Here is a 23,136-nt window from a genome sequence, read left to right as displayed (position 1 = left end):
CACTAAGGTGGAGAGACCAGGGTCACGGCTCGTCATACCAACATCTTAGCTATTTTCGCTTCCAGCCCGATGTCCATGTCTCTGAATGGCTCCTCTGGCTCCATCATTCAGCAGAGGGTACTACAATACACCTCCTGCGGTACAGCGGGTCTGACACCAGTGACCAGCCATCACATCCACAGCCATGACCCTTGTCTCTCCACCTCAGTGGCCCCTTCCAGAGATCCGGTTGTCTACCCCATGACTGAGAGTTGAAGCTGACCAGCTGATGTTAGCCCTCGTCATCTGGATGTCTTGGTGGTACCGTGCTTATTTCTTTCACAATATATCAACTATGGCAATTGGTTTTTATGATTGCTTCTGCAAAATTTTGTTTTATATGTCCTGTTGTCCATCTCTTCCAGTGGTTAACGGCTACATTGGGCTTCAGCTTATTTTATATTCTCCAGGATATGCACACCTTCATAGATGACTGGCAGTCATAGCTCTTTTTGTTGTGTTTTCAATTTTGAACGGAGCCTTAATAAATGTTCAACTGTATTTGCATGAACTTATTTAAAAAAAAACAACAGTCTAACGTATGTCTTGCATAAATGTATAGACTACGTTGTACACATAAGTATATTAAGAGTGATTTATTAAAACTCAGATTGATAAAACATACAAAGGGATTGAACTGCAGAGTTACCATTTAGCAGCACAAATTACATCACACAGACCTACACTTCACAGCTTCAATAGGTCAGAAGAGAAGTAAATCTACAAATAGGAGTGATGCCAGCAGAATATGACTCTAGGGTGAGTAGAGAGGAAGAGGTCATAGGTTAAACTTACTAAGCTTTAATGATCTAATGTGTCATAATGGCCATTATTCTCAGTAATAGTCACATGGAAGAAAATATTGATTATTTTGTGTGTTTTGAAGCAAGAAACTGTAACTGAAACTTAACCGTATACTGCTGGAGAATTGGATTGTTTTTGTGTTGGAAAGCAAAGACTAAAAAATTACTGCTACTTTTTTGCGGGGGGGGGGGGGGGGGGTGTAAGTGTTAATATATTATTTTAGGGAATGGTTAGGTTTCAAGTGTTCAAAGTAGGGGATAAATAAAAAGGAAATTATCCTTGGAAGCTGTGTCCAAAACAGGCAGGCAGACGGTAAAGGACTAGTCACTAATATTGCCCATGATCTGCCTGTAACTGATCTTCCCCCATTACTGACTTACCTTTTTCTGTGTGGGGATGACCATCTTGGTAGAGGCAGGGCTTTGTTTCCTCATGTCAGAGCCTCCAGCAAGGAGAACCATAAGCAGACTACCAGTCAGACAGCAGTACTTTAGATGTTATACTACAGATATAAAACTTTGATACTGTAGGCTCAGGAGTCCCTCAAATAACAGGAAGTATTCCCCATGGAATAGGAAATCTTCTGTTTTTAACTTCAGTTTCACTTTAAGAGCTAATCACATGATTTAGAAAATACAGTAAGAAATCGGTAAAGCTAGGAAAGCAGATGTAGAAATTTCACAGTTGAAATCCCTATGAAATATAGAATGTTAGTGTATGTCCAGCCAAAACTTTTTTTGGGGGGAGGCTGGGGGGAATCACTGTCTGATTCTACTACTATTAGAAAGATTTTCCATCACCTCCATGCCCAGTAAAACAATTTCACCAGACAGAGAGTGAGGAAGAATCAGAAAACAGCTATACAAGCAGAAATAAAAAAATGTACTCTAAATGCATGCAACTAAAGCCTCTGAAACAGATTAGTTAGGTGTTTTGCAAGTTAGCTTGAAAGTGTGCCGGTGAGTCCTTTTTACAGCTTTGCATTCCTGTCTGTGTCCCTGTTGCAGATTTTTCCTCACCTTTTGTCTGGAGAAATGGTTGTCACCATGAGTTTAGGTGATAAGAAATCTTACTAAAGGGGCTTGGATAGCAGAAAAAACTGGACCGATGTTCTAATTCCCTGCTCTGGGGTTTTGGCTGACATACATTTTAAAGAAGAAGTCTCACTTTAAGTTATTATTAAAGCTGACCCCAATGAAAGAAAAATGTTTTCTTGCATTAGGGCTGGCCCAAGCTACACTGGTTAAATGCTTGTTAAGGTCATGGGAACCACAAAAAGCAGTTTAACTTACCAGATCTTCCACTCTTGCAGCCTCTTTTTACTTATGCTCTTACAGTCAGATGCCCTCTGACATCATCAAGATCAATATAGAGCCCATAGCTCAACATTGGATGTGAGGACACTAAGGGCTTTAATATCTTCATGTGTGCTGTCGGCGGATAGCTGTGAGGTGGGACAGGATGCCCCTGCTCCCATCAAAGCTGTCCAACAACCCCATTAGCAAGGAGAAGGCTGCTTTCACAGACACACTTTTTTCCATCTCCAAGTGCTTTTTTCGGTTGCCTGGAACATTTTAGCTGACAAGCCCACTTGCATTCCTCTGGAGATGCTTGCCTCAAACAAATGCTTGCTAGCAGTGTTATCAGACAGCAGTGGAGGGAGATAAGAATCTCCCAAGGAATGCGAGGGGAGGGAAGCTTGTCAGCAAAAATGTTCTAGGTAAGCAGGCAAGCGGTGGAGATGGAGAAAAATGCTGTCTGTCAAAGCAGCCATCTCCTTGCCAGCTGCGTTGTCGGAAAGCCATGGGAAACAAAAAACATTAATAAAAATGGAAGTGAGGATACTTTAAATTACTAGTTGCTTTGACCTTGAGCATTAACAGGAACTGTGTCACCTCTGCTGAACTGATGCTTCAATGACTCTTATCCACAATCTTGGAATTGTTAGCTATCTATAAAGGTTTTTTTAAATGAGGAAGTGTGTCGTAATATTGAAAAATAAAACAGCCTCTGCTTTAAAGAAATTAATAAAATAAGCAGCCTCTTTTCTGATCCAAACATACATTACTTTTATGAATAAAGGTTAGCAACCGAGCATAAGCGAAAAATAGAATGATGTCACCTGGTTTCATAAATAGCCAATTGTATGACTCTATGAATGTGTCAATTTCCCCCTCATAGATGACCACACCTCAAAAAATGTTGAGTGCCATAGCATGGGAAGTTTTAACAAATGTACAGTTAAGAGTGGTCAAGAGTCTGCTTGCCCACTGATAAAAATGGTATTCGGGTTAATGGTGTGAGAGCTGAATTTCTGAAAGTATTTTGCAAAAATAGGCAGAAGATCAGTAGAGAGAATTTAATAAAGCTGCTGCATCACTTTTCTTGCGTTAACCCCTCTTGTTAAGGCATTGTGCCAAATTCATGAAGCATGTGCGACACATTTGGCTCTGACAGCGACTGGTGCACCAAATTCCTAAATGCCCCATTTTTCATTGTGTTGCATTCAATGAGCCAAATTCAAAATTAATTAATTCTAATTAAGACCAACTCTCTTTTAGCGTACAGAGAAACTAGTTCAGAAAGAGTTTGCAAAAGTGTCTCATGCGTATTCTAACAGTGGTGCAGCATGAACCAAATTCAGGTGCAAGTTCTAGACAGGGACATGAATTTGGTGCATGCTGCATCACTTTTAGAACGCATGACAGACACTTTTGATAACTCTGTCTGCGTAATTCTTTATGAATTCCAGGGAGTATGTCTATTCTAAATTATACTAACAATTTATATTTGGATATTGGCTGAGTACCAATTCACAACCAGTAATTACCCTGTCATCCTATATTCATTGTTAGAAGCAATGTAGCATCATCCAAATACGATTTATGCATCCCCCAATACACAAACATTACAGCTTAAGTTTAGTTCATTTTACATTAAAGTACTTACATTAAATAAAAGTGCCTTTTTGCTGGTGGCTGCTATATTCATTGAAATTCTTATTCTTCTGCTAATATCCCCACAGCAGTGATTTTCCAGTGCTGTTTTTATTATGACCTGCTGAAGCTAAGGCTGTCACAGGCCCTTGTCAAAAGTGCTGACTATGCCTGCCCGTTTCATTCCCCCCCTCACTCCATCCATAAGGGCCATACTATCACTTCCTGCGATGAAAAAAGTTCCATGAATGGAGGACAGTCATTGAATAAAAGGTCCACATCCTCCATTCACAGAGCGCTTTTCATTGTGGGAAGTGATAGAACAGCTTTTTATAATTGAAGGAGGGGGGAGGGAAAGAGCGGGATAGTTGGCACTTTTGATGAGTGCCTGTGACGGGTTCAGTGGCTTGTATTAACCCCTGCAACACCAGAAAATCACAGCTGTAAGGATATCCAGGGAGGCAGAGGGATGAGGACTTCTACGATCATAGCAGCCACCAGCGCAAAGGACACTTTTCATTCAATGTAAGTATTGCCCTGATGCTGATTTAAAAAAGTTCTAAATCTGACAATTGGCATACTATTGTGCATATGATATATCACAGTGCCCTACAAACATGGTGTAAGTTATAAGTCATGCTGTACTGTCTTCATTCTACACATTTATAATAAAAAAAATAAAAAAAAATACTCAATTTGTTATAAGATCAAATTGATTATTTAAATAAAGAGGAACAAGGCTAAAAACAGCTGGCTTTTTCACTCCTAATTTGTAGCATGAATGTTGTACAGTTCCATTCATTTACTGTATAGACTTTGAAAGTTCAGTGATTTTGATGTCAGAATACAAAGTACAGGGTAACACTTATAAAGCAGCACTGGTGTATTTAAACATGCGGTGTTACCTAAATTTGTTTTTTATTTGTTAATAGAGCACAATGTGGTATACCCAATACATGTTAGCATCCTTTAAATGACACTAGCTACATTAAAGAACAATACATTCTGATCTAATACAATTCATCTTTGGGTTTCATGCTCAGTTTGTATATTATCTGATAACCGTCATCCCAAGCATAGATCTGCCGCTCCTTAGGATTGTACTTCATACTTGAATGGGATCCGTACCTTTTAGGAAAGTAAACAACTGGTATATTTTCATTAGATATGGTGCCACTGACATCAAAGATACACTGTATACGAGAGCGACTTGGGAGTTTGGTGTTGTACACTACATAAAGGGTGCCACAGACCACAAAAGCACTTTCTGCATTTTCTATTGGACACGGAGTATCCCACATCTGCTCAATGCCAAGGTTGTTTGAGTCCAGTTTGGCTAAGCATATGTTCTTCTCATTCTCCTTAGTAGCGTAAATGATCCATAGACCTTCTTCGTCGGCTGCTATATCTATGAAGTTATGCTTGGATAATCCATAAACTGGTACTTGGTCTTCAATTGGTAGAACAGCACTATCAACTACTGTTTTGTTTGCCAAGTTGAATTTGATGACTTGAAATTCCTCTCCTTGTCGAAGATAATAAAGGTAGCCTCCATAAACAATATGGCCAGTGCCAACCCATGGAAAAGGAAGTTTGATCCGCGCTGCTTTGCGTGTTGAAGTAGAAAGAGTGAATTCTTTCATGCGGGGGAACACAAACACTGTATCGTTGCCAGCACCATCAAGGACATAAACTCTCTCTGAATTACCTATGGGGTCCTTTGTCCAAAGGCCAGCAGAGCTCCCATAGCGCTTCAGTATTTTCATGGCATTAACTTGAGAAATGGTGTCACTGCAGTCTACAGAAGCAGGTACAATAATAAAAAACAAAAGTGAGCTTATGTTGTAACAGCAGAGTAAATCAAATAAATATACTACAGTGTACTTGGTCAGCTGTCTAACAATTATTGCAACATCATAGTTAAAGCTGAAGTTAATTCTGCTTATATTTTGCCTTCCCTGGTTCCTGTGTCTCCCACTTCCTCATCAAAATACTCATGATTTTTTATAATAACTTTTTCATTTTTATTAACTACTTTATTTTAAGCCCAGTGATATCTTTAATGGGGTTTGTACTTCTCTGTGAAAAACTCACAGTGCACTGTAAAACTCAGCAATTTCAGTAAAGGAAAAGAGCCTAAACGACTGCACTAGACTGAAGTTCAGGCTGGAGTTCAACTTTAACAGAAGAAGAGGTAAGAGAAGTTCAGTCAGCTGATTTGAAAAGATATTGTTTCATGTTGCATAGAGGCTGTTCTGTTATTAATGGACTACAAATACTTTTTTTGAGCAGTGAGGGTGAGAAAACTGGGGCCAGCTTTAATAAAAACAGTGGTAGTTATGTCTTTTCCCCCGCAGACGCATTATGATATACAGTATCTCACAAAAGTGAGTACACCCCTCACATTTTTGTAAATACTTTATTATATCTTTTCATGTGACAACACTGAAGAAATTACACTTTGCTACAATGTAAAGTAGTGAGTGTACAATTTGTATAACAGTGTAAAAAAATGTTTCCCTCAAAAAAACTCAACACACAGCCATTAATGTCGAAACCACTGGAAAACAAAAGTGAGTACACCCCTAAGTGAAAATGTCAAAATTGGGCCCAATTAGCCGTTAGTGTTACAAGGTCTCAGGTGTGAATGGGGAGCAGGTGTGTTAAATTTGGGTTATTGTTCTCACTCTCTCATACTGGTCACTGGAAGTTCAACATGGCCCCTCATGACAAAGAACTCTTTGAGGATCTGAAAAAAAGAATTGTTGCTCTACATAAAGATGGTCTAGGCCAGTGATGGCGAACCTTGGCACCCCAGATGTTTTGGAACTACATTTCCCATGATGCTTATGCACTCTGCAGTTTAATGGAGCATCATGCGAAATGTAGTTCCAAAACATCTGGAGTGCCAAGGTTCGCCATCACTGGTCTAGGCTATAAGAAGATTTCCAAGACCCTGAAACTGAGCTGCAGCATGGTGGCCAAGACCATACAGTGGTTTAACAGGACAGGTTCCACTCAGAACAGGCCTCACCATGGTCGACCAAAGAAGTTGAGTGCACATGCTCAGTGTCATATCCAGAGGCTGTCTTTGGGAAATAGATGTACGAGTGCTGCCAGCATTACTGCACAGGCTGAAGGGGTGGGAGGACAGCCTGCCAGTGCTTAGACCATATGCAAAATGTGTACGTTTTGTATATAATTGTATTCTATTTTATATGTATTGCACAATGCCCTCACTGTGCACACGGCACTTATAATGTTTTCAGTACATGTTTTGCATTCTTTTGAGTCCTGATTAGAATTAGTCTGCCTATGTAACGCCCTTTGTTACCATAAACGTACAATTGTAATATCAATGTGATACTACGTAATCATGTGTATAAAAACCTTCAAATGCGTCAAAATAAAGGATTATTTGGAAAGATGCTAAGCGTATCTTTTGTATCTGTTCCCTACTGCAGTAGTTATTATTAATTTGGAACCACTAATCAATATGAGGATAGGAGTTGCCTATCTATAAAATATCCATTTCAGCGGCATGCTGCATCAAATTGGTCTGGATGGCCCAATTAATTAATTCATTGTCACTAATTGGGCCCAATTTTGACATTTTCACTTAGGGGTGTACTCCCCTTTGTTGCCAGCGATTTAGACATTAATGGCTGTGTGTTGAGTTATTTTGCGGCGACAGCAAATTTACACTGTACACTTAAAGTGTAATTTCTTCAGAGTTGTCACATGAAAAGATATAATAAAATATTTCTAAAAATTTGAGGGGGGTACTCACTTTTGTGAGATACTGTACTTTGGGGAACATAAATTAAATTTATTTTGTCAGTGGTAAAGAAAAGGCCATTGGGAAAAGAGTGCACGGTGGGGAAAAGCCTTTGCAAGGCATGCGGCCTTGTCTGGTACAGGAAGAGGGAGAGCATGTTAACTGCTATTCCCTTTTCTGGCCACCCAGGCTGCATGCCTGAATAAGAGTTTAGTTGGGAATAATAAGGGTAACCCCATACCATTTCTCCTCCTTGTTTTTTAATTACTACATTTCAACTAAAATGAATGATATTGATGTGCTCCTGCTGTATGCAAGCAGAGTTAATTGTAAAAGAAAAAAAAAGAAAAAAATATGTGCTGCCACAGTGCACGCTTTCTCTGAGATTTTCATAAAAAATTGTACTACTCTGTAAAAGTAAGTGCAGCTTTAAGCCACCCTCAAGCATGTTTTGTTAAAGGATGTGTGCATTTTTAATGTAGCACTCAAAGCCGCATTAAAAAACCCTCTCCCAACTGTATGGTATTTTGTTTAAAAATATTTTTGTATTGGTACATATCCACTATGACAGTGCCCAGCTACCTGTGCCTCTTCTTAACAATATCACTTCTATTAGCTTTGAAAATGGCCAGAATTTTGTATTAGGATCCCCCTTCCATAGACTACGTTGGGGCTCATTGCCAAGTTTAGGGTTTGCAGACTTTGTGCTGGGTTTGGCGAACCCCCCTCCCAGACTGAACCTGGGCAGATTCATTTGTTCCTAATCAAGAATTTAAAAATGAATGCTCCAATTTAAAGGGACTCGGAAAGTAAAACATCTGGGTGATTTGGCTGTAATGTCTTTCCACCACTCATTTGCTTCATACTAGTTCTGGGAAAGTGAAGATAATCATCATTCTCATTGAGTCACTGCTCTAGAGTTAGTTTGCAGAACTAGAGTCTTGTGGTGAATGCTTCAATAAGAGATTAATCACACTCGTATTTGCTTGGAATTATGACACAGGCTATTTTTTAGGCCCCCCGTCAAGGGGCTCTTTAGCAACCTTGTACATTTTTTAATCTTCTAAACATTCAAAGTGTCTGGGTTGCTAAGTTTAGGGAGAACCAGTCTCACTTCATCACATTATTAAAATTACAAATATAATAATGTAACTTTGATCCATTGTTGCTTAACTAATGTGCAATATCAAGTCAGGAAACCTTGTCTGGTTTTAAATCCGGGTAGGTGGAGGAGAACAGAGGTAATTCTGCTCAATGATAAGTGTCCTGGTGGAGACTGATTGATTAATTCATTGATGAGACCTTTTAGTTAAACAAAAGTGATACAAAAGCATGGCACATCTTATCTTAGCATACTCACCAAAACAAACCCTTTTTAATTACATTATTTGAGCTACACTAATAACCCAAATTTGTTTTGCAATTAATCAGTGAAATGACTATATTTTCTAGAAATGAGACAGGTTCGATGCCTTTATCCCAATCCTAAACTTTAACTTTTCATAGGGGACATTTCTACTGCTAATTTTTGTCAGTTTTCTTTTTTGTTATTTCACTTTTATAACATAATTGAATGTTTCATTGTCTTTTTTTTTCAAATTGATTTCACATTTATTGAATAGGCAAAGGGTCTGTTTTATCAGAATCTGAAGGTAAAATATATTTGCTTTCTAGGGAACTCTTGTGGAAGAGTTCAGAATGATTTTAGCCCTCTCCTCCAAAAAACATCAATGTTCAGTCATTTTGTGATGGTGAACCAATATAGCAGGGAGTCTGCACATTCATAGACCAAATACCTATAGTGATACTAGCATGTAATATATATATATATATATATATATATAATATATACCAGTTATAGTATTACCATTTTGCTATTTAAAACCTGGAACCTGGGTGGTCTACAGGTAATATGACAAGCCTTAATAAACAACAGAATCAACATATTCTATAAGCTTTTATAGAAAACTTTGAACCTTTCACATCAATTGGCCTAGTCAAAAGCACACAAGGCCAATTTGGGTGGAGATTGGATAACCGGCTCCTATGTTTTTTGGCATGGGACTAGAATTTGGAATACTTGGGATGAAGCTTTCACAGGTTCCAGAAAACTTAATAGCTGACTCATACAAAACTACATTTCATGTACTTTCAGCTTACTGTGTGCTAAGTGGGAGGGTTTGTTACAGTCAACTAATCAGTCCCGGTGTTCTAAATTACTGCTGGGAAATGTCAAATACATTAGCAAGAAATTATATTTCTTAAAGCATTCTGTACACATAAATTCCACAGGATTATATTATGACATTGCTTGAGTAATTCAGTTAACAAAAGTAGAATCATTTTGACAAGAAGAAAGACAGATGGGGTTAATGGAACCCACTTACATGACTTCCGGATGGCAGGAGGACTCTGTACCACATCTGGCTCCGCATTGTCAGCGATCTCAGCCTTGGGGCAACCTATTATAATATGAGAGGTAGGTTCCACTAACCCCTGTGAACTTACAGTATGCATGCCAAATCATGATACAATTATTATTAGGTCATTTGTGCAAATATACCCTTTGAAGTCAACAAATTCATTTGAAAATTACATACTGTACATATTCAAAGTGTTATATACTACAAATAAACTTCAATCTTTTATTTCAGACTTTAGATTTTTTTTTTCAGATAATACACTTCGTAAGATGAAACTAATGTATTGTTAAAAGCTCCTTTTTTATTTATTTTTTTTAAACGGTCCACTGTGCGGGCTTAGGTCATAATGTACTAGTATGCACAACATACTAGTACATTATGACAGACTTACCTGCAGTGATTCACTGCAGAGACCACTTTTATCTGAAACCGCACCGCTCACTGAATAAGAGGATACTGGGGTTATGGTATCTAGCTGCTGCCATAACAACGATATCCCTCTTCAAAGTGCCAACGTATATCGGCGTGAGCCGGCATGGAAGTGGTTAAGTACCGTATTGGTATTATACAGCAGAGCATTGCTGTTATACAAAATACCTACTGTGTAAGTTTTATTACATTCTTATTTCCCTGCTGCATTTTCCAAATAATATAGACCATATTTACATATTTGTTAGCAATTTGTGATGGGAGGATGTCAGTCATTATCTACCAATCAGTAAATGTTTTAATCTAAAATCTTTATTAAGATTACATACAGTGGTGGAATTACCAGGGTCGCACCAGTCGCATTGGCGACTGGGCCCTCTGGTTCCGCCACTGTAGGGGGGCCCGCCGTTGCCTGGGAGAAAGTACAGTACACTCACGGTGTACAGTCATTCACGGGGAGTCCGCTCTGCCCATCCTCTCCTGCCGATCCGCCCATCCTTACCGAGCGCATTGACGGGCACACTGCAAGGCTCCGCCCATCCTCTCCTGCCGATCCGCCCATCCTTACCGAGCGCATTGACGGACACACTGCAAGGCTCCTCCCATCCTCTCCACCCATCCTCTCATCCCACACTTAGGGGCACAGTCCCCGCCCACTTCGCCCATACTCTCTGCCTGAACTCACGGGCACAGTCCCCCCACAGCACCACCACCCCCGCCACTACTGCCACTGATACCCCCCACAGCACCACCACCCCCACCACTACTGCCACTGATACCCCCCACAGCACCACCACCCCCGCCACTACTGCCACTGATACCCCCCACTGATACCCCCCACACCACCACTACTGCCACTGATCCACCATGACCACTACTGCCACTGACCCCATCCTTGCCACTGATACCATTCCCCTCCCCACCACTCAATCCCACCCACCACCCCCAACCACCATCCTTGCCATGGATTCCATTGCACTGATCCCATTCCCCCACCACCTCTGCCACTCCTCCCATTCAATCCCCCCTACCACTGACCCCACCCCCCCCACCACAACCCTTGCCACTGATCCCATCCCCCTCACCGCTGCCACTTATCCCATCCCCCCACCACCACTGTTGTCACTGATCCCATCCCTACCCAACTACCACTGCTGCCACTGATCCCATTACCCCCACCGCTGCCACGCATCCCATCTCTCCCTCGCCGCTGCCACACATCCCACCCCCCTCCACCGATGACACTGATCCTATCCCTCCCCAACCGCCACTGATCCCATCCCCCACCAACACCGCTGCCACCCACTCATCCCAGGGGCGTAACTACAGGGGTTACAATTGCAATAGCACACATGTTGCCCCTGACCACCTGGATGGGGGGGGGGCATTTAGAGGAACAAATCCCCCTCCATTTTTCTCCTGCAACCACTAAAATTCTGCTTCTCCTCCTCTCTCTGATAGCCATTCAGTGGCTGCATGAGGAAAATGGAGGGGATTTGTTCCCCCTTCTATCCAGGTCCTGCTGCCCCTGAGATCAGTGGGAAGGGCCCTGGCCCGGAGGTCAGGGGGGCCCTCCATCATTTTTTGCACCGGGGCCCTGAAGGTTCTACTTACGCCACTGATTACATACATTGACATATTTTTACTTTTTTTCATCTCTAAAGCCAAAACATTCTTTTTTTTTTCTTTTTGATACAGTTTAAAGCGGGAGTCCGCCGGGAGTTCCGCCGTTTTTTCTTTTTAAAAGCCAGCAGCTACAAATACTGCAGCGGCTGACTTTTAAAATAAGGACACTTACCCGCCCAGCGCGCCCAGCGCGCCCGTGATGTCGGCACCCGAAGCCGATCTCTCGATCGCCTCTGGGGTGCTGCCGCCGCCATCTTGGGTATGGGAATCAGGAAGTGGAGCCTTTCGGCTTCATTTCCCGGTTCCCTACTGCGCATGCGCGAGTAGCGCTACGCAATAAGGGTGGTCCCGCTGCCTCTGGGATCCATGTGTTTGCCAGCAGGCAGCGGGGGACTTTCGGAAAGGGGCGTAATCTACGCCCCTTTCCGCAGATAGCTATGCCGGAAGTGGGTGCAGATACCTGTACTGTACAGGTACCTGCACCCCCCTCCCCCCTGAAAGGTGCCAATTGTGGCGCCGGAGGGGGGGGGGGGATTCCAATGAGCGGAAGGTCCACTTTAGGGTGGACCTCCGCTTTAAGATATTTGTTGATGCCAGGGCGATTCTCCCCCTCTATTTGTTTATTTGCTTTAGAGATTATTGTTACTGGAAAATTTGAAACTTTACAGTTGGAGGGAAATCTTCCAGTGGAGGCCATTCTCCCATAGACAGCTATTTTAGAGGGACATATGAAGAAAGAAATACAACCGCATTGCCTAATCTACCAAAACCGTAAAAAGTTTTGACTTGAGATACACTTTAACCACTTCAGCCCCCTTCCTACCCCCTTCCTGACCAGAGCACTTTTTGCGATACGGCACTGCGTCACTTTTTCCCACAAATAGAGCTTTTTTTTGGTGGGAAATATTATTTGATCACCTCTATGCGGTTTTTCTTTTTTGCGCTATAAAAAAGAGCAACAATTTTGAAAAAAAGCAAAATTTTTTACTTTTTACTATAATAAATATCCCCGAAAAATATATATAAAAAAAAATTTCTTTCTCAGTTTAGGTTAATATGTATTCTTCTACATATTTTTGGTTAAAAATAGCGCAATAAGCGTTTATTGATTGGTTTGTGCAAAAATTATAGCGTCTACAATACAGGGGATAGATTTATGTAATTTTTATTATAATTTTTTTTTTATTAGTAATGGTGCCAATCTGCGATTTTTATCATGACTGCAACATTATGGCGAACAGATCGGACACTTTTCACACTCTTTTGGGACCATTGTCATTTATACAGCGATCAGTGCTGTAAAAATGCACTGATTACTGTGCAAATGACACTGCCAGGGAAGGGGTTAAACACTAGGGGGCGATCAAGGGGTTAAGTGTGTCCCAGGGAGGGATTCTAACTGTAGGGGGGGGGGGCTCACTACAACATAACAGAGATCACTTCTCCCGATGACAGGGAGCAGTAGATCTCTGTCATGTTGCTAGGCAGAACAGGGAAATGCCTTGTTTACATAGGCATCTCCCCATTCTGCTGCTCCGTGACACAATTTAAAGGGGATGTACCTGTACACCCATTTGCCCAGCTGTGACGTACATCGTCATGCGCTGGTCAGCATGTCGTTAAAATCATACAGTATAAACGTATTTTTTAGCCCCCGAACAAAGGAATATTTGCACAGCTACCTATTTAGCATCTCAAAATACCAAAAAAACATACCTGTAAGTTTCTCGTATTTTTCATTTTTCTTCTTCTTGTTCATATGTAGTTCTGTCAGTTTTTCATCTATTTCAACACATGGTGGTGCTGGGTTCTGAGTTTCCAAGTAGTCCACCTCTCTCTCCAGCCGGTCAACACGAACATTTACGTTCTCCACTTCATTCCTTACTGCTTCTCGCTCTTTTTCTATGTTTTCCAGCATTTTCAGTACCTGGTTCTTGAAATCTCGAAGTTCCGAGCTGTAGCGGTTGCTATGATCATGCCATTGTACAATTCTTTCCTGCAAGCATAGTTTAAGTTTGTTAACACTTTCAATGGGAACCCTTAAAGTGGTATTAAACCCAAAAACAAAAATGTAATTATAAATATATTGCAGCTTACCAATTCTTATAAATGGCATCTTCATTTATTTTTTAGGCTTTTCGTTACTTTTTTTTTTTTCACCTGTTGATCTGTAAGTCTGATATTTTTCAATTTCCTGTAACAAACCAAGCTGTTCTACAAAAGCATCAGCTCTAGGATTTAGACACCATTGGTCACTGACAGGAATGCTTATAATGGTCAGCTTTTATTCATTTATATAAAGCCTTTATCACAAGAGGAATATAAAGCTGTTGCTGTGACTGCTTAAAAAGTGTTAGCTGGTGTTTGACTTTAATTTGTAACCCCCCCACAGACTGACAATGATGCTGTCCAAAAGGTATCTGCATTGCTCCCCCAGTGGAGTGGAGAAATCCTAAGGCAGTGATGGCGAACCTTGGCACCCCAGATGTTTTGGAACTACATTTCCCATGATGCTCACTTACACCGCAGAATGCATGAACATCATGGGAAATGTAGTTCCAAAACATCTGGGGTGCCAAGGTTTGCCATCACTGCTCTAAGGCCCCTTTCACTATGTTTTGATCAGCAGGGGGTCTGTCCGCTGATCCCCTGCTGATCAGAGCAGGGCAGGTGGATGACAGGCTGGTGTCTCCTCAGTTTTTGCAGAGCAGACATTGGGGGGTTGGGTGTAAATGGACTATGCTGTTCATTTACACCCAACTGCCCTCTGTTCCAATCTGCATAGACAGGGAACAAATTCCCTTTAATTTTTTTTTTTTAGTGGTTCGGATTGGAGGTAGACAGTGTGTTTACACCCACCAGTCCATAGGCTTGAATGGAGGGTCTGATCAAGTCCACCTGAAATAAGACAGTGAAAGGGTCCTAAGACAGGAACTATGTTACTGGCCAGAAAAAAGGGGGGGGGGGAAAGGCCTAAAAAACAAAACACCACATTTAGGGATTGGTTAGCTACAAAATATTACAATTTTGTTTTTAGGTTTAAAGTAGAACCATAGGCAAAACTTTTTTTTGCATCTTGGATAGAGCAAGGAAGAGTTATAACACCTGTCAGATTTTCTTTTCGCCATCTGTGTCCCATTGCAGAGTTTTCCTACACTTCCTGTCTCATAGCCAAAGGAGAAGGAAAACTCTTGCAAATTAGGGGAACTCCTTAGGGGTCACCAGAACTAGTGTCCCCTTTGGAAAATTTCCCTTCTATTTCTTTTTTGGGTACAACCCAACATTTGGGATTTTCTTTTGCTTTCACTTTCTAAAATAATGGTAACGAGGACAAATATAGATGGTGAATCTCCATAATGGAGGCACAGACAGCAATAAAAACTGACAGGGGTTTTAATACCGCCCCACCCTATCCAAAAAAGTAAAAATAAAACGTATTGCTAGTATGCCCTGTACACACAGTCGGAAATTCAGACAGAAAAGGTCTGATTGGATTATATTGTCGGAAAATCCGATCGTGTGTGGGCTCTGTCGGACTTTTTCCATTGGAAATTCCGACGGAAAAAATTTGAGAGCAGGATCTCAAATTTTCTGACAAAAAGCTATTGGCTACTAGCCTCAACGTAGTCCCGTCGTAAAAAACGAACGTCATCACATTCTGAACGATTGGATTTTCCGACAACTTTGTCCGACCGTGTGTATGCAACACCGGTTTAGGACAAAATCCGTCCAAATCCACTGGATTTTGAGGTCGGAATGTCCAACCGTGTGCACAAGGCATAATACTTTAATACCACTTTAAACAATGCTTTTCCTATAAACTTTTTATGTTTGTTTACCAGAATTCGTTTTCTGACAATTTATTTTAAATCCAACATATAATGTCTTTTGAAATGATAGTGTTTATGTAATTACTTTTAGTCTTTTAGTAACCTCACTTGTGTAAACAGCAGATTTGGTCTTTGAAGCAAGACAGCTGCTGAATAGACATTCGCTTTCTGAAGACTTCTGTGAGATACATGCTTATCTTTGATGTGGTTGCATGTTTTTTTTGTTTTGTTTTTTCTGCTCTTGGAAATGTATTAAAGAGCAGAGAGGAAAAAGAAAGGTCACGCACTAAACCTACAGTGTGGAAAACTCAGAAGAGCAGCACATGCTTAGAATGTACTTCCACATCAATGAAATAATGATAAAACCTTTTCATGTTGACATTTAACCAAGAGCAAAAGGCTTCAAAGAATAAATAGTACACCATTTTATACCTAAACCCAGAATGCAAGTTTATGCAGTTTGGAAATACATCTTTAAAAGTATTTACATGGTAAACAACATAAGGGTTTTACCACTAGAGTCTGTAGGCTTTGGTGTTCTGGTTTTCACCCACCAAACCACTCATTTATCCTGGACATTTACCTGCCAAGGGGTAGAATTAGGAAGCCATTTCTAAATTATTTAATGTGTGAGAGAGTTTTTATTCATCTTGTTAATGATGTTTTATTTCCGTTATGTTGTGAAATTGTGTAATCTTCACAATATAAGTATAACTAGGGTGTAAATATTAATATGCAAAATTGGTTAGCTACTAATGCTATCCAGTAAACACTGCAACTGCAATAAAATCAGAAGCTCATTTAATTTACCCATATGTGTACTTTGTAATCCCCTTTGTTCAGAAAACTCCTTATGGAGTCAGTAGAAGTGTACAGAGCTGAAGTCGGTGGACTATTTTATATATCTTCTTCGGTCTCATCTTCCTCTATCACAGATCTCATTAAAATTTCCAAAGTAAGTTTGAATTTGATTGATGGGTGTGAGACACTTATTAGTACTGTTTTTATTTTATTTTTTTACATTAGGCTTTTTGTGTGTATCTGGCAGCAGGGAGCTCATTGTTTGTACTCCAGCATTACAAGCAAGTACAAGCAAGTGCGTTTCAGGATCACCCAACTTCCCACTAAATGAAGTTCAGTGGACTGTGCATTCTGGTTATGCCTGGATGAAACCCCAAAGCACTGAGCACAGTCTGTCCTCTTTGTATTAATCTCAATGTTTCATTTTCAATTTTGACTGGAGTTTACTTTTAATTCTTCTGACATTTCTTTATTAGTTTTCAATATAGTGGTCCTAGTCCAGCAGTGTTCTGGTGAATGATTACTACCTCCATTTGGGGGGGGGGGGGGGGGTAAGGGGAAAGGGGGCTTGTTTTGAGTGGGACTTCCTGTCCCACTTCCTGCTTCCGCCTATGGGCCATCTAGGCGACTCCTCCTCTCCCCCTAGGCAGCCTCTCCCTCTCAGCAATCTTCTGGGACACGTGCCAGCTCTCAGAAGATTGCCTGTCCACTGGGAGAGTGCAGCGCCACTCGCACATGCACAGTGTCCTAGAGTTTCTGAAAATGGTGGTTAATTGAGGCAGTCTCAAAAAAATAAAAAATAAAAGTCAGCAGCTGGTGTTTTTTTCTTTTGGGGGCGACCAAACAGCGCCCCCCATGTTCTGTCGGCGGCATCCCTCCCCCCGTAGGATGGTTAGGGCATTTAAGCCCGCACTTACCCCATCTAGGAAGCAGGCAGGCAGCGTGCCCAGTAAGCGGCAGCTTTCTTTCTTCCTCCTCCTGTGGAACACGGCAGTTTCTGACGTACATCTCCCTCCTCCCCCTAGGCATCCAATAGGATTGTCTGTCCTTTGAGCCAATCAGGAAATGGGTATCAGTGCTTCCTGATTGGCAGAGAGGTGACTCAGAGTGAAAAAAGAGAATATTCAGAGATCCAGGGCTGTCCTCGCCTGGGCCAGTTCTTTGTTGATCTTTGGGGCCCCAGGGCCAGCATGTTTACTAATCTTTACTGTTTTTTTTTTTTGTTTTTTTTTAGGGGGGAGCAGGTATCTAGTTTTAGCAGATACCCGCTTCCACTTCTGCTCTGACCGCCTAAGTGATCAGACCACCAGCAAACTTCTGGGACATGTGAAAGGTCCCCGGGGCTGTGGGACCATTCATACAGTGCAGCACAGTGGGAAACTTACTGAAGCATCAAGGAGTCACGGGAAGGGGAAGGTAAGCTCCTGCTCTGATCACCTAGGACATAATAGGTAATAATGTGGATTATTTGATTATTAATATGTTACTAGTAATAGTATTATTTCGATTATTAATAGGTAGGTAAGTTAGAATATTCAATTTTCTATTGTTAATTTTTACAGTTTAAATTATTTGGCAAAGTTACACTTTATATCAGGGGTCTCCAAACTTTTGAAACAAAGGGCCAGTTTATTGTCCTTCAGACTTTTGGGGGGGCAGACTGAGGCCAGCAGAAGTGAAAATTTTCCTGGCATCAATGGAAGTAAACAATGTCATATTTGGTATTGGGGGGGGGGGGGGTAGTGCCCCACTGTTGGTGTCAGTGTGAGAAATGGTGCGCCACTGTTGATGTCAAGTGTAATGCCCCGTACACACGAGAGGGATTAAGTCTGACAGACCTCCAAAGGAGTTCCGCCGGAGTTCCGCCGGAGTTCCGACGGAGTTCTGGCGGACTTTTCGACCGAACGGACTTGACCACACACCATCACACCAAACTCCGACGGAGTCGAACGTGATGACGTACGACTGGATTCGACGTAGGAAGTTCCTAGACAGTAGCCAATAGCTGCCCTAGCGTCGGTTTTAGTCCGTCGGAGTAGCACACACACGAGCGGATTTTTCAAAGGGGACCGGGTCCGGCGGAGTTCCGTCGGGAAAATTTAAAGCATGCTTCATTTCTAAAGTCCGTCAGACTTTAGCTTCGCTAAAGTCCGTTGCAGCCCACACACGATCGGATAGTCCGCCGGACTCAGTCCGTCGGAGTTTGGATGTCGAAAAGTCCGCTCGTGTGTACGGGGCATTAGAAAGTGTAGTTATAGAAAGGGTAAAAGGTTACATTATTCTGTGTAAAGATGTTGCAGAATGCCGTAAAATTAGGGGCTCCATTTTTAAAGTAGCGGTATGGCCTCATCATAACCACACAATTGCTTTAAAACAAAAAAAGCAAAACACACTTATGAAGCACCGGGACAAGCAAATCACAAATAAAATGAATGAGTAAAAAAAAAAAAAAAACCTGTTAAGATATGTGACTGTCATATCCTCCAATCACAGAATTCTCTTTGTTGCATTAGAGCAACTTGTGACACACCACAGGCTCAACTCCACAAGCTTGACACCACAGCTCACATCTTATGAATGGGCTGTAAAATTCAGGATGCAGTCTGGAGTAGTACTGCAATGTTTAGCAGAGATCAGAAAGTGACATCAACTCTCCATCATATGTTGTGGCACAAATTTAGATGCTAATAGCACTTAGCGAAGTTTCAATTTAAACGTGCTTATGCTTTCCAAAAATGAAGGTTAACAGCCCCCAAACTCCCCATTCACTACATATGCCCAACACAACTGCGATGAACACATATCCCTTTGCCAAACACCTTAGCCTGTTCTGGGCCAGACAGCTTTTAGTTTTTTCTGTGATCCTGCTACTACTGTACCCATAAGACTTGTTCCATGATAAAGTATGATGGAAAGGCCATCTAGTTGCATCAATTAAACCATGGACATTCTGTTACTTGAAATACATTATGCCATTATTATGGATGTCACTTCACATCCACTAAGGCCATGGAGATACCTATATTTGTATTTAACATAACAGGCAAAACAGTTATACCCAGATTTTCCCATTATTAACCTGAAAGAAATGAAGCCGCATCTAATGTCCAGCTGTATACCCATATATGATGTGTGGTGTTATAGAATATACAGTAGATGTGATTTTCCTTACTGTTATGATACACATAAAGAGACTGCTATAAAGACATATGCTGAAAACAGATGAAGCAGGCCATATAGTATTTGCTGGGGAAACTTTTCCTGTCTTGCATCACTCTAATGAGGTGGCAGTGGAGAAGTTGTGCACAACAGCCAATACTTGCACAAAGCAGAGACCAGCAATCTGATGGATTGCATAAACCCTCGCCTAGGTTCACATTGAAGCCATTTGTCATGTGATTTGAGAGATCAAATTGCATGACAAGTCACAGCCTATTGGAGGCAATGGCACCGTTCCAATTGGAACAACACCAATTTTACGGTACCGCACCGATTTGCAAAAGTAGTTCCTGCATTACTTTTGCCGATTTCAAGTGCGACTTCAATAGACATCTGTGCATGAAGCCAGCCACACAGATGTCTATTAAGTAGCACCTGAAATCGCGCTAACCTTGCTACTTTGAAATCGCACTACTTCAAGTGAAGTATGAGCGATTTCAAAGTAGCATCAATGTGAACCAGGTCTTACAGATAATGTCCCATACACACGAGTGGAATTTTTCCAAAAAAGGACACTTTAAATGGATCCGGGCAGCATGGCTAGCCCCAGCAACGATTGCTCCAGTGCATCTTTACTCGCGACCAACACCTTAGACACTGGTGAAAAAATGGAGGTACTCCCAGTAGTGGGAGGGGTTATATAGGGAGTGCACTTCTTGTCTTAGGGCATGCCAGTGTCCATCACCTGACGGTAGCCTATAACCCACATAGTAACTAATATGGCTCTGCGTCCCCTAATGTATGAAAAGAAAAAAACAACATGCCAAATGTGGTAAAGGAGGGGTGAGGAGTGTCTAAAGTTGAACTTCCCCTTTTTGGGTGGAACTCTGTTTAAGATGCTTTCACTTGCCTGACGAAGGGGTCCTGCATGGCTCTGAAACTTTGCTGTATATTTATCATGTGACCTCACAATTAAGCTTTGGACATTTTCAAGGAATCCTTGGTGTGCTGATGACATTTTCTTCACTTTGATTATCCACGCTATGGTCCAGCCTATGGTCATTACAGCACCCAAAATCACTAAACAGACAGTTTATTGAACGTGCGTGTGGGGAACATTGCATTTGGTTCCACTTTAAATACCAGTGGCTGGATTATAAGCAAATTGAAGAACTGGCTCAGGTGAGGACAACACTGGATCCCTCCCTGGACAGATAAGTGTTTGAAACTGCTGCCTTTTTTAAATTTTTATGGGGGGAGACTGGAGCTCAACTTTAACATTTAAAATGCCTTTTTTTTTTTTTAACTGGTACCTGTTTACACACGAGCGCTCAGGAGCATGTCACCCAAAGAAGTACAGGAGCTTTTTTCAGGCAGATTTGAGCACTTTTGGCCCAATATACTTCAATAGGATCACATGGAAAAACAAGCAATGTGCACATTTTTAGGCACATCTATAATAAAGATCTATGGGGCGTAATCCTGCCCCAAAGAAGCTTCCGCACAGAAAATCACTCCTAAAACTCATAAAAACACCAAAAAAAAAGCCTTTAATGTTACTTGAATATGCTACATTCAAGGCTAAATGCCTTAATAATTAATGATAATAATTTATTGCTGATGAAATTTAGTCACGCGGAAGATAAAATGTGACTAATGTGTTTCAGGAGTCCCAAAAAATTCACCTTTCATAAGGGCATTAATGAGCAGTGATGAAACTTAATATAGATTTCTATCTAAAAGACATTTTTGTTCAAAAAGGTCATATATAATAGTGCAGTACATTTTACATGTCTATTGCTGTTTGTGAACTTTCACCCAACATTCACTGGTGGGTAAAGCAGAACAGAAGTCTGCACATACCTCAACTCCAGTGATGACATCTTTGTTTATTCTTCTTTCAGAATATTAAGGTATTGTTACTGGCCGTGTCAGGATGATGCAACTTCCGCGCATGCGCACAGGAGTTACTCTACTGTACAATAAACAGATGTCTGGATTACACACTAAGCTGAGCATGAGCAGCTCAGGGCACACTATAAAAAAAAGTTTGCACGGAGGAAGGTAAGAATTTCCCATTCACTGCTTAATAAATATGTTCCTAAATGGTACACAGCAAGGTAAAATATATATAGATATATACTGTATATATCATACATGCATTGTATATGAACACAATTTCCACATAGTAGTGATAAATTGAGATATATATATATATATATATATATATATTTTTTTTTTTTTTCAACAAAAATAACTAGTGGCTCTTTTACTTGAAGAACATTGCATTTTTGCATTTTCAGTTTTCTGGTCCATTAAATGGCTCTGCATCTGCTTTTATTCTGATATAGTCTGAAATAGATTCAAATCGGATACATAACTTGTTTCCCCTGGTAGTTGATTTTCCACTCTTCCTGTTTTGAGTGACATTTTCTGAGTTTCCCGAGTTAACCATTCATTTGCCTGTGACAAACTATGCTAAGGATTTTTTCCCCTTAACTCTCTTACTACGCAGTTTTGAGTGCCACATTTCAAGGCTATAGTGGATTTCTGCTGAAAGTTATTTCTATGCCAGCTAAGCAAACGTTTATTTCAAACATATGGGGGTTTTAATACTAGACACTCGTTTAAAAAAATAAAAATAAAAATTATATTTTAAAAGGCAACAATTACACTGACACTTTACAGCATGATCTATATTGATGTCTTCATCACATCATACGTCTTTAAAAAGAAAAAGAAAAAAAGGAAAATTTGTGTAATTTCAATTGCGCAACTTTTCAGGTCTCTTTGATATGCCAGGCTTTTACAATAGATAGATGTGTTCATACATTTTTCACATCATACATGTCTGATGACTGGAATTAACATATAAATATTATAGAGCAACATTTGATTGGACTAGATCCACTTACCTCTAAACTTCCAATTCTTGTTTGCATGTACTCCATAAATGCTGTCTGTACTTGGGAATGCACCATAGTGACAAGGGAAAAGAGGACGCAGGCCACAATCCCAGCCATCTTTGGCTCCCTCCGTCGTTGATTTGTAAGATGTTCTTATTCCAGCAGGCTGTTCTCTTACCAATAGTGAAAAAGAGTTTGGGCACAGTTGTGCTCTCCTGCTCAGCTTCCAGCCCACAGCTCTGGAATTCCTGGCTACTTTTCCTTGTAGGAGGGATTTTCTCTCTGCACAGCTCCATTCTCCTGTCTTTATTAAATCCAGATGTAAGACAATTGCTAAATACTGTCAGAAACCCTTTAATCTCCAGAATCTGCTTTTAAAGTCATTTCAAATATAAACTTTGACAT

General features: G+C 40.9%; 1 protein-coding gene across 2 annotated transcripts; it reads right to left on the bottom strand.

Moving 5' to 3' along the window:
- Positions 1 to 620: 620 nt before the first annotated feature.
- On the bottom strand, positions 621 to 22,978 carry OLFML3 (olfactomedin like 3). Of its 2 annotated transcripts, XM_077481581.1 has the most exons (4): positions 22,741 to 22,978; positions 13,752 to 14,031; positions 9,945 to 10,019; positions 621 to 5,577 (listed from the first exon to the last, which is right to left on the bottom strand). In XM_077481581.1, the coding sequence occupies exons 1-4, from the start codon at positions 22,846 to 22,848 to the stop codon at positions 4,790 to 4,792; spliced, it is 1,251 nt and encodes a 416-aa protein (XP_077337707.1). In that variant the 5' UTR covers positions 22,849 to 22,978; the 3' UTR covers positions 621 to 4,789. The 2 variants fall into 2 exon arrangements, with proteins under 2 accessions (XP_077337707.1, XP_077337708.1); XM_077481582.1 differs by lacking the exon at positions 9,945 to 10,019 and having other exon boundaries at positions 22,741 to 22,976.
- Between the last annotated feature and the right edge of the window lie 158 nt (positions 22,979 to 23,136).

This window comes from Lithobates pipiens, unplaced genomic scaffold, assembly GCF_037356315.1.
Source record: "Lithobates pipiens isolate NorthernLeopardFrog02 unplaced genomic scaffold, aLitPip1_a1.2 Scaffold_16, whole genome shotgun sequence".
Lineage (NCBI taxonomy): Eukaryota > Metazoa > Chordata > Amphibia > Anura > Ranidae > Lithobates > Lithobates pipiens.
Note: the sequence above shows the minus strand (reverse complement) of the source record. Positions and strands in the feature narration are given on the sequence as shown.

What these genes read in the sequence shown, in the direction of transcription:
- OLFML3 (XM_077481581.1), bottom strand. Translation starts at nt 22,848, where the DNA reads ATGGCTGGGATTGTGGCCTGCGTCCTCTTTTCCCTTGTCACTATGGTG. An exon ending in AAAATACGAGAAACTTACAG is followed by an intron (nt 10,020 to 13,751) that starts GTATGTTTTTTT and finishes ATATTATAATAG; the next exon opens with GTTGCCCCAAGGCTGAGATC. An exon ending in TCCTGCCATCCGGAAGTCAT is followed by an intron (nt 5,578 to 9,944) that starts GTAAGTGGGTTC and finishes CTGCTTCTGTAG; the next exon opens with ACTGCAGTGACACCATTTCT.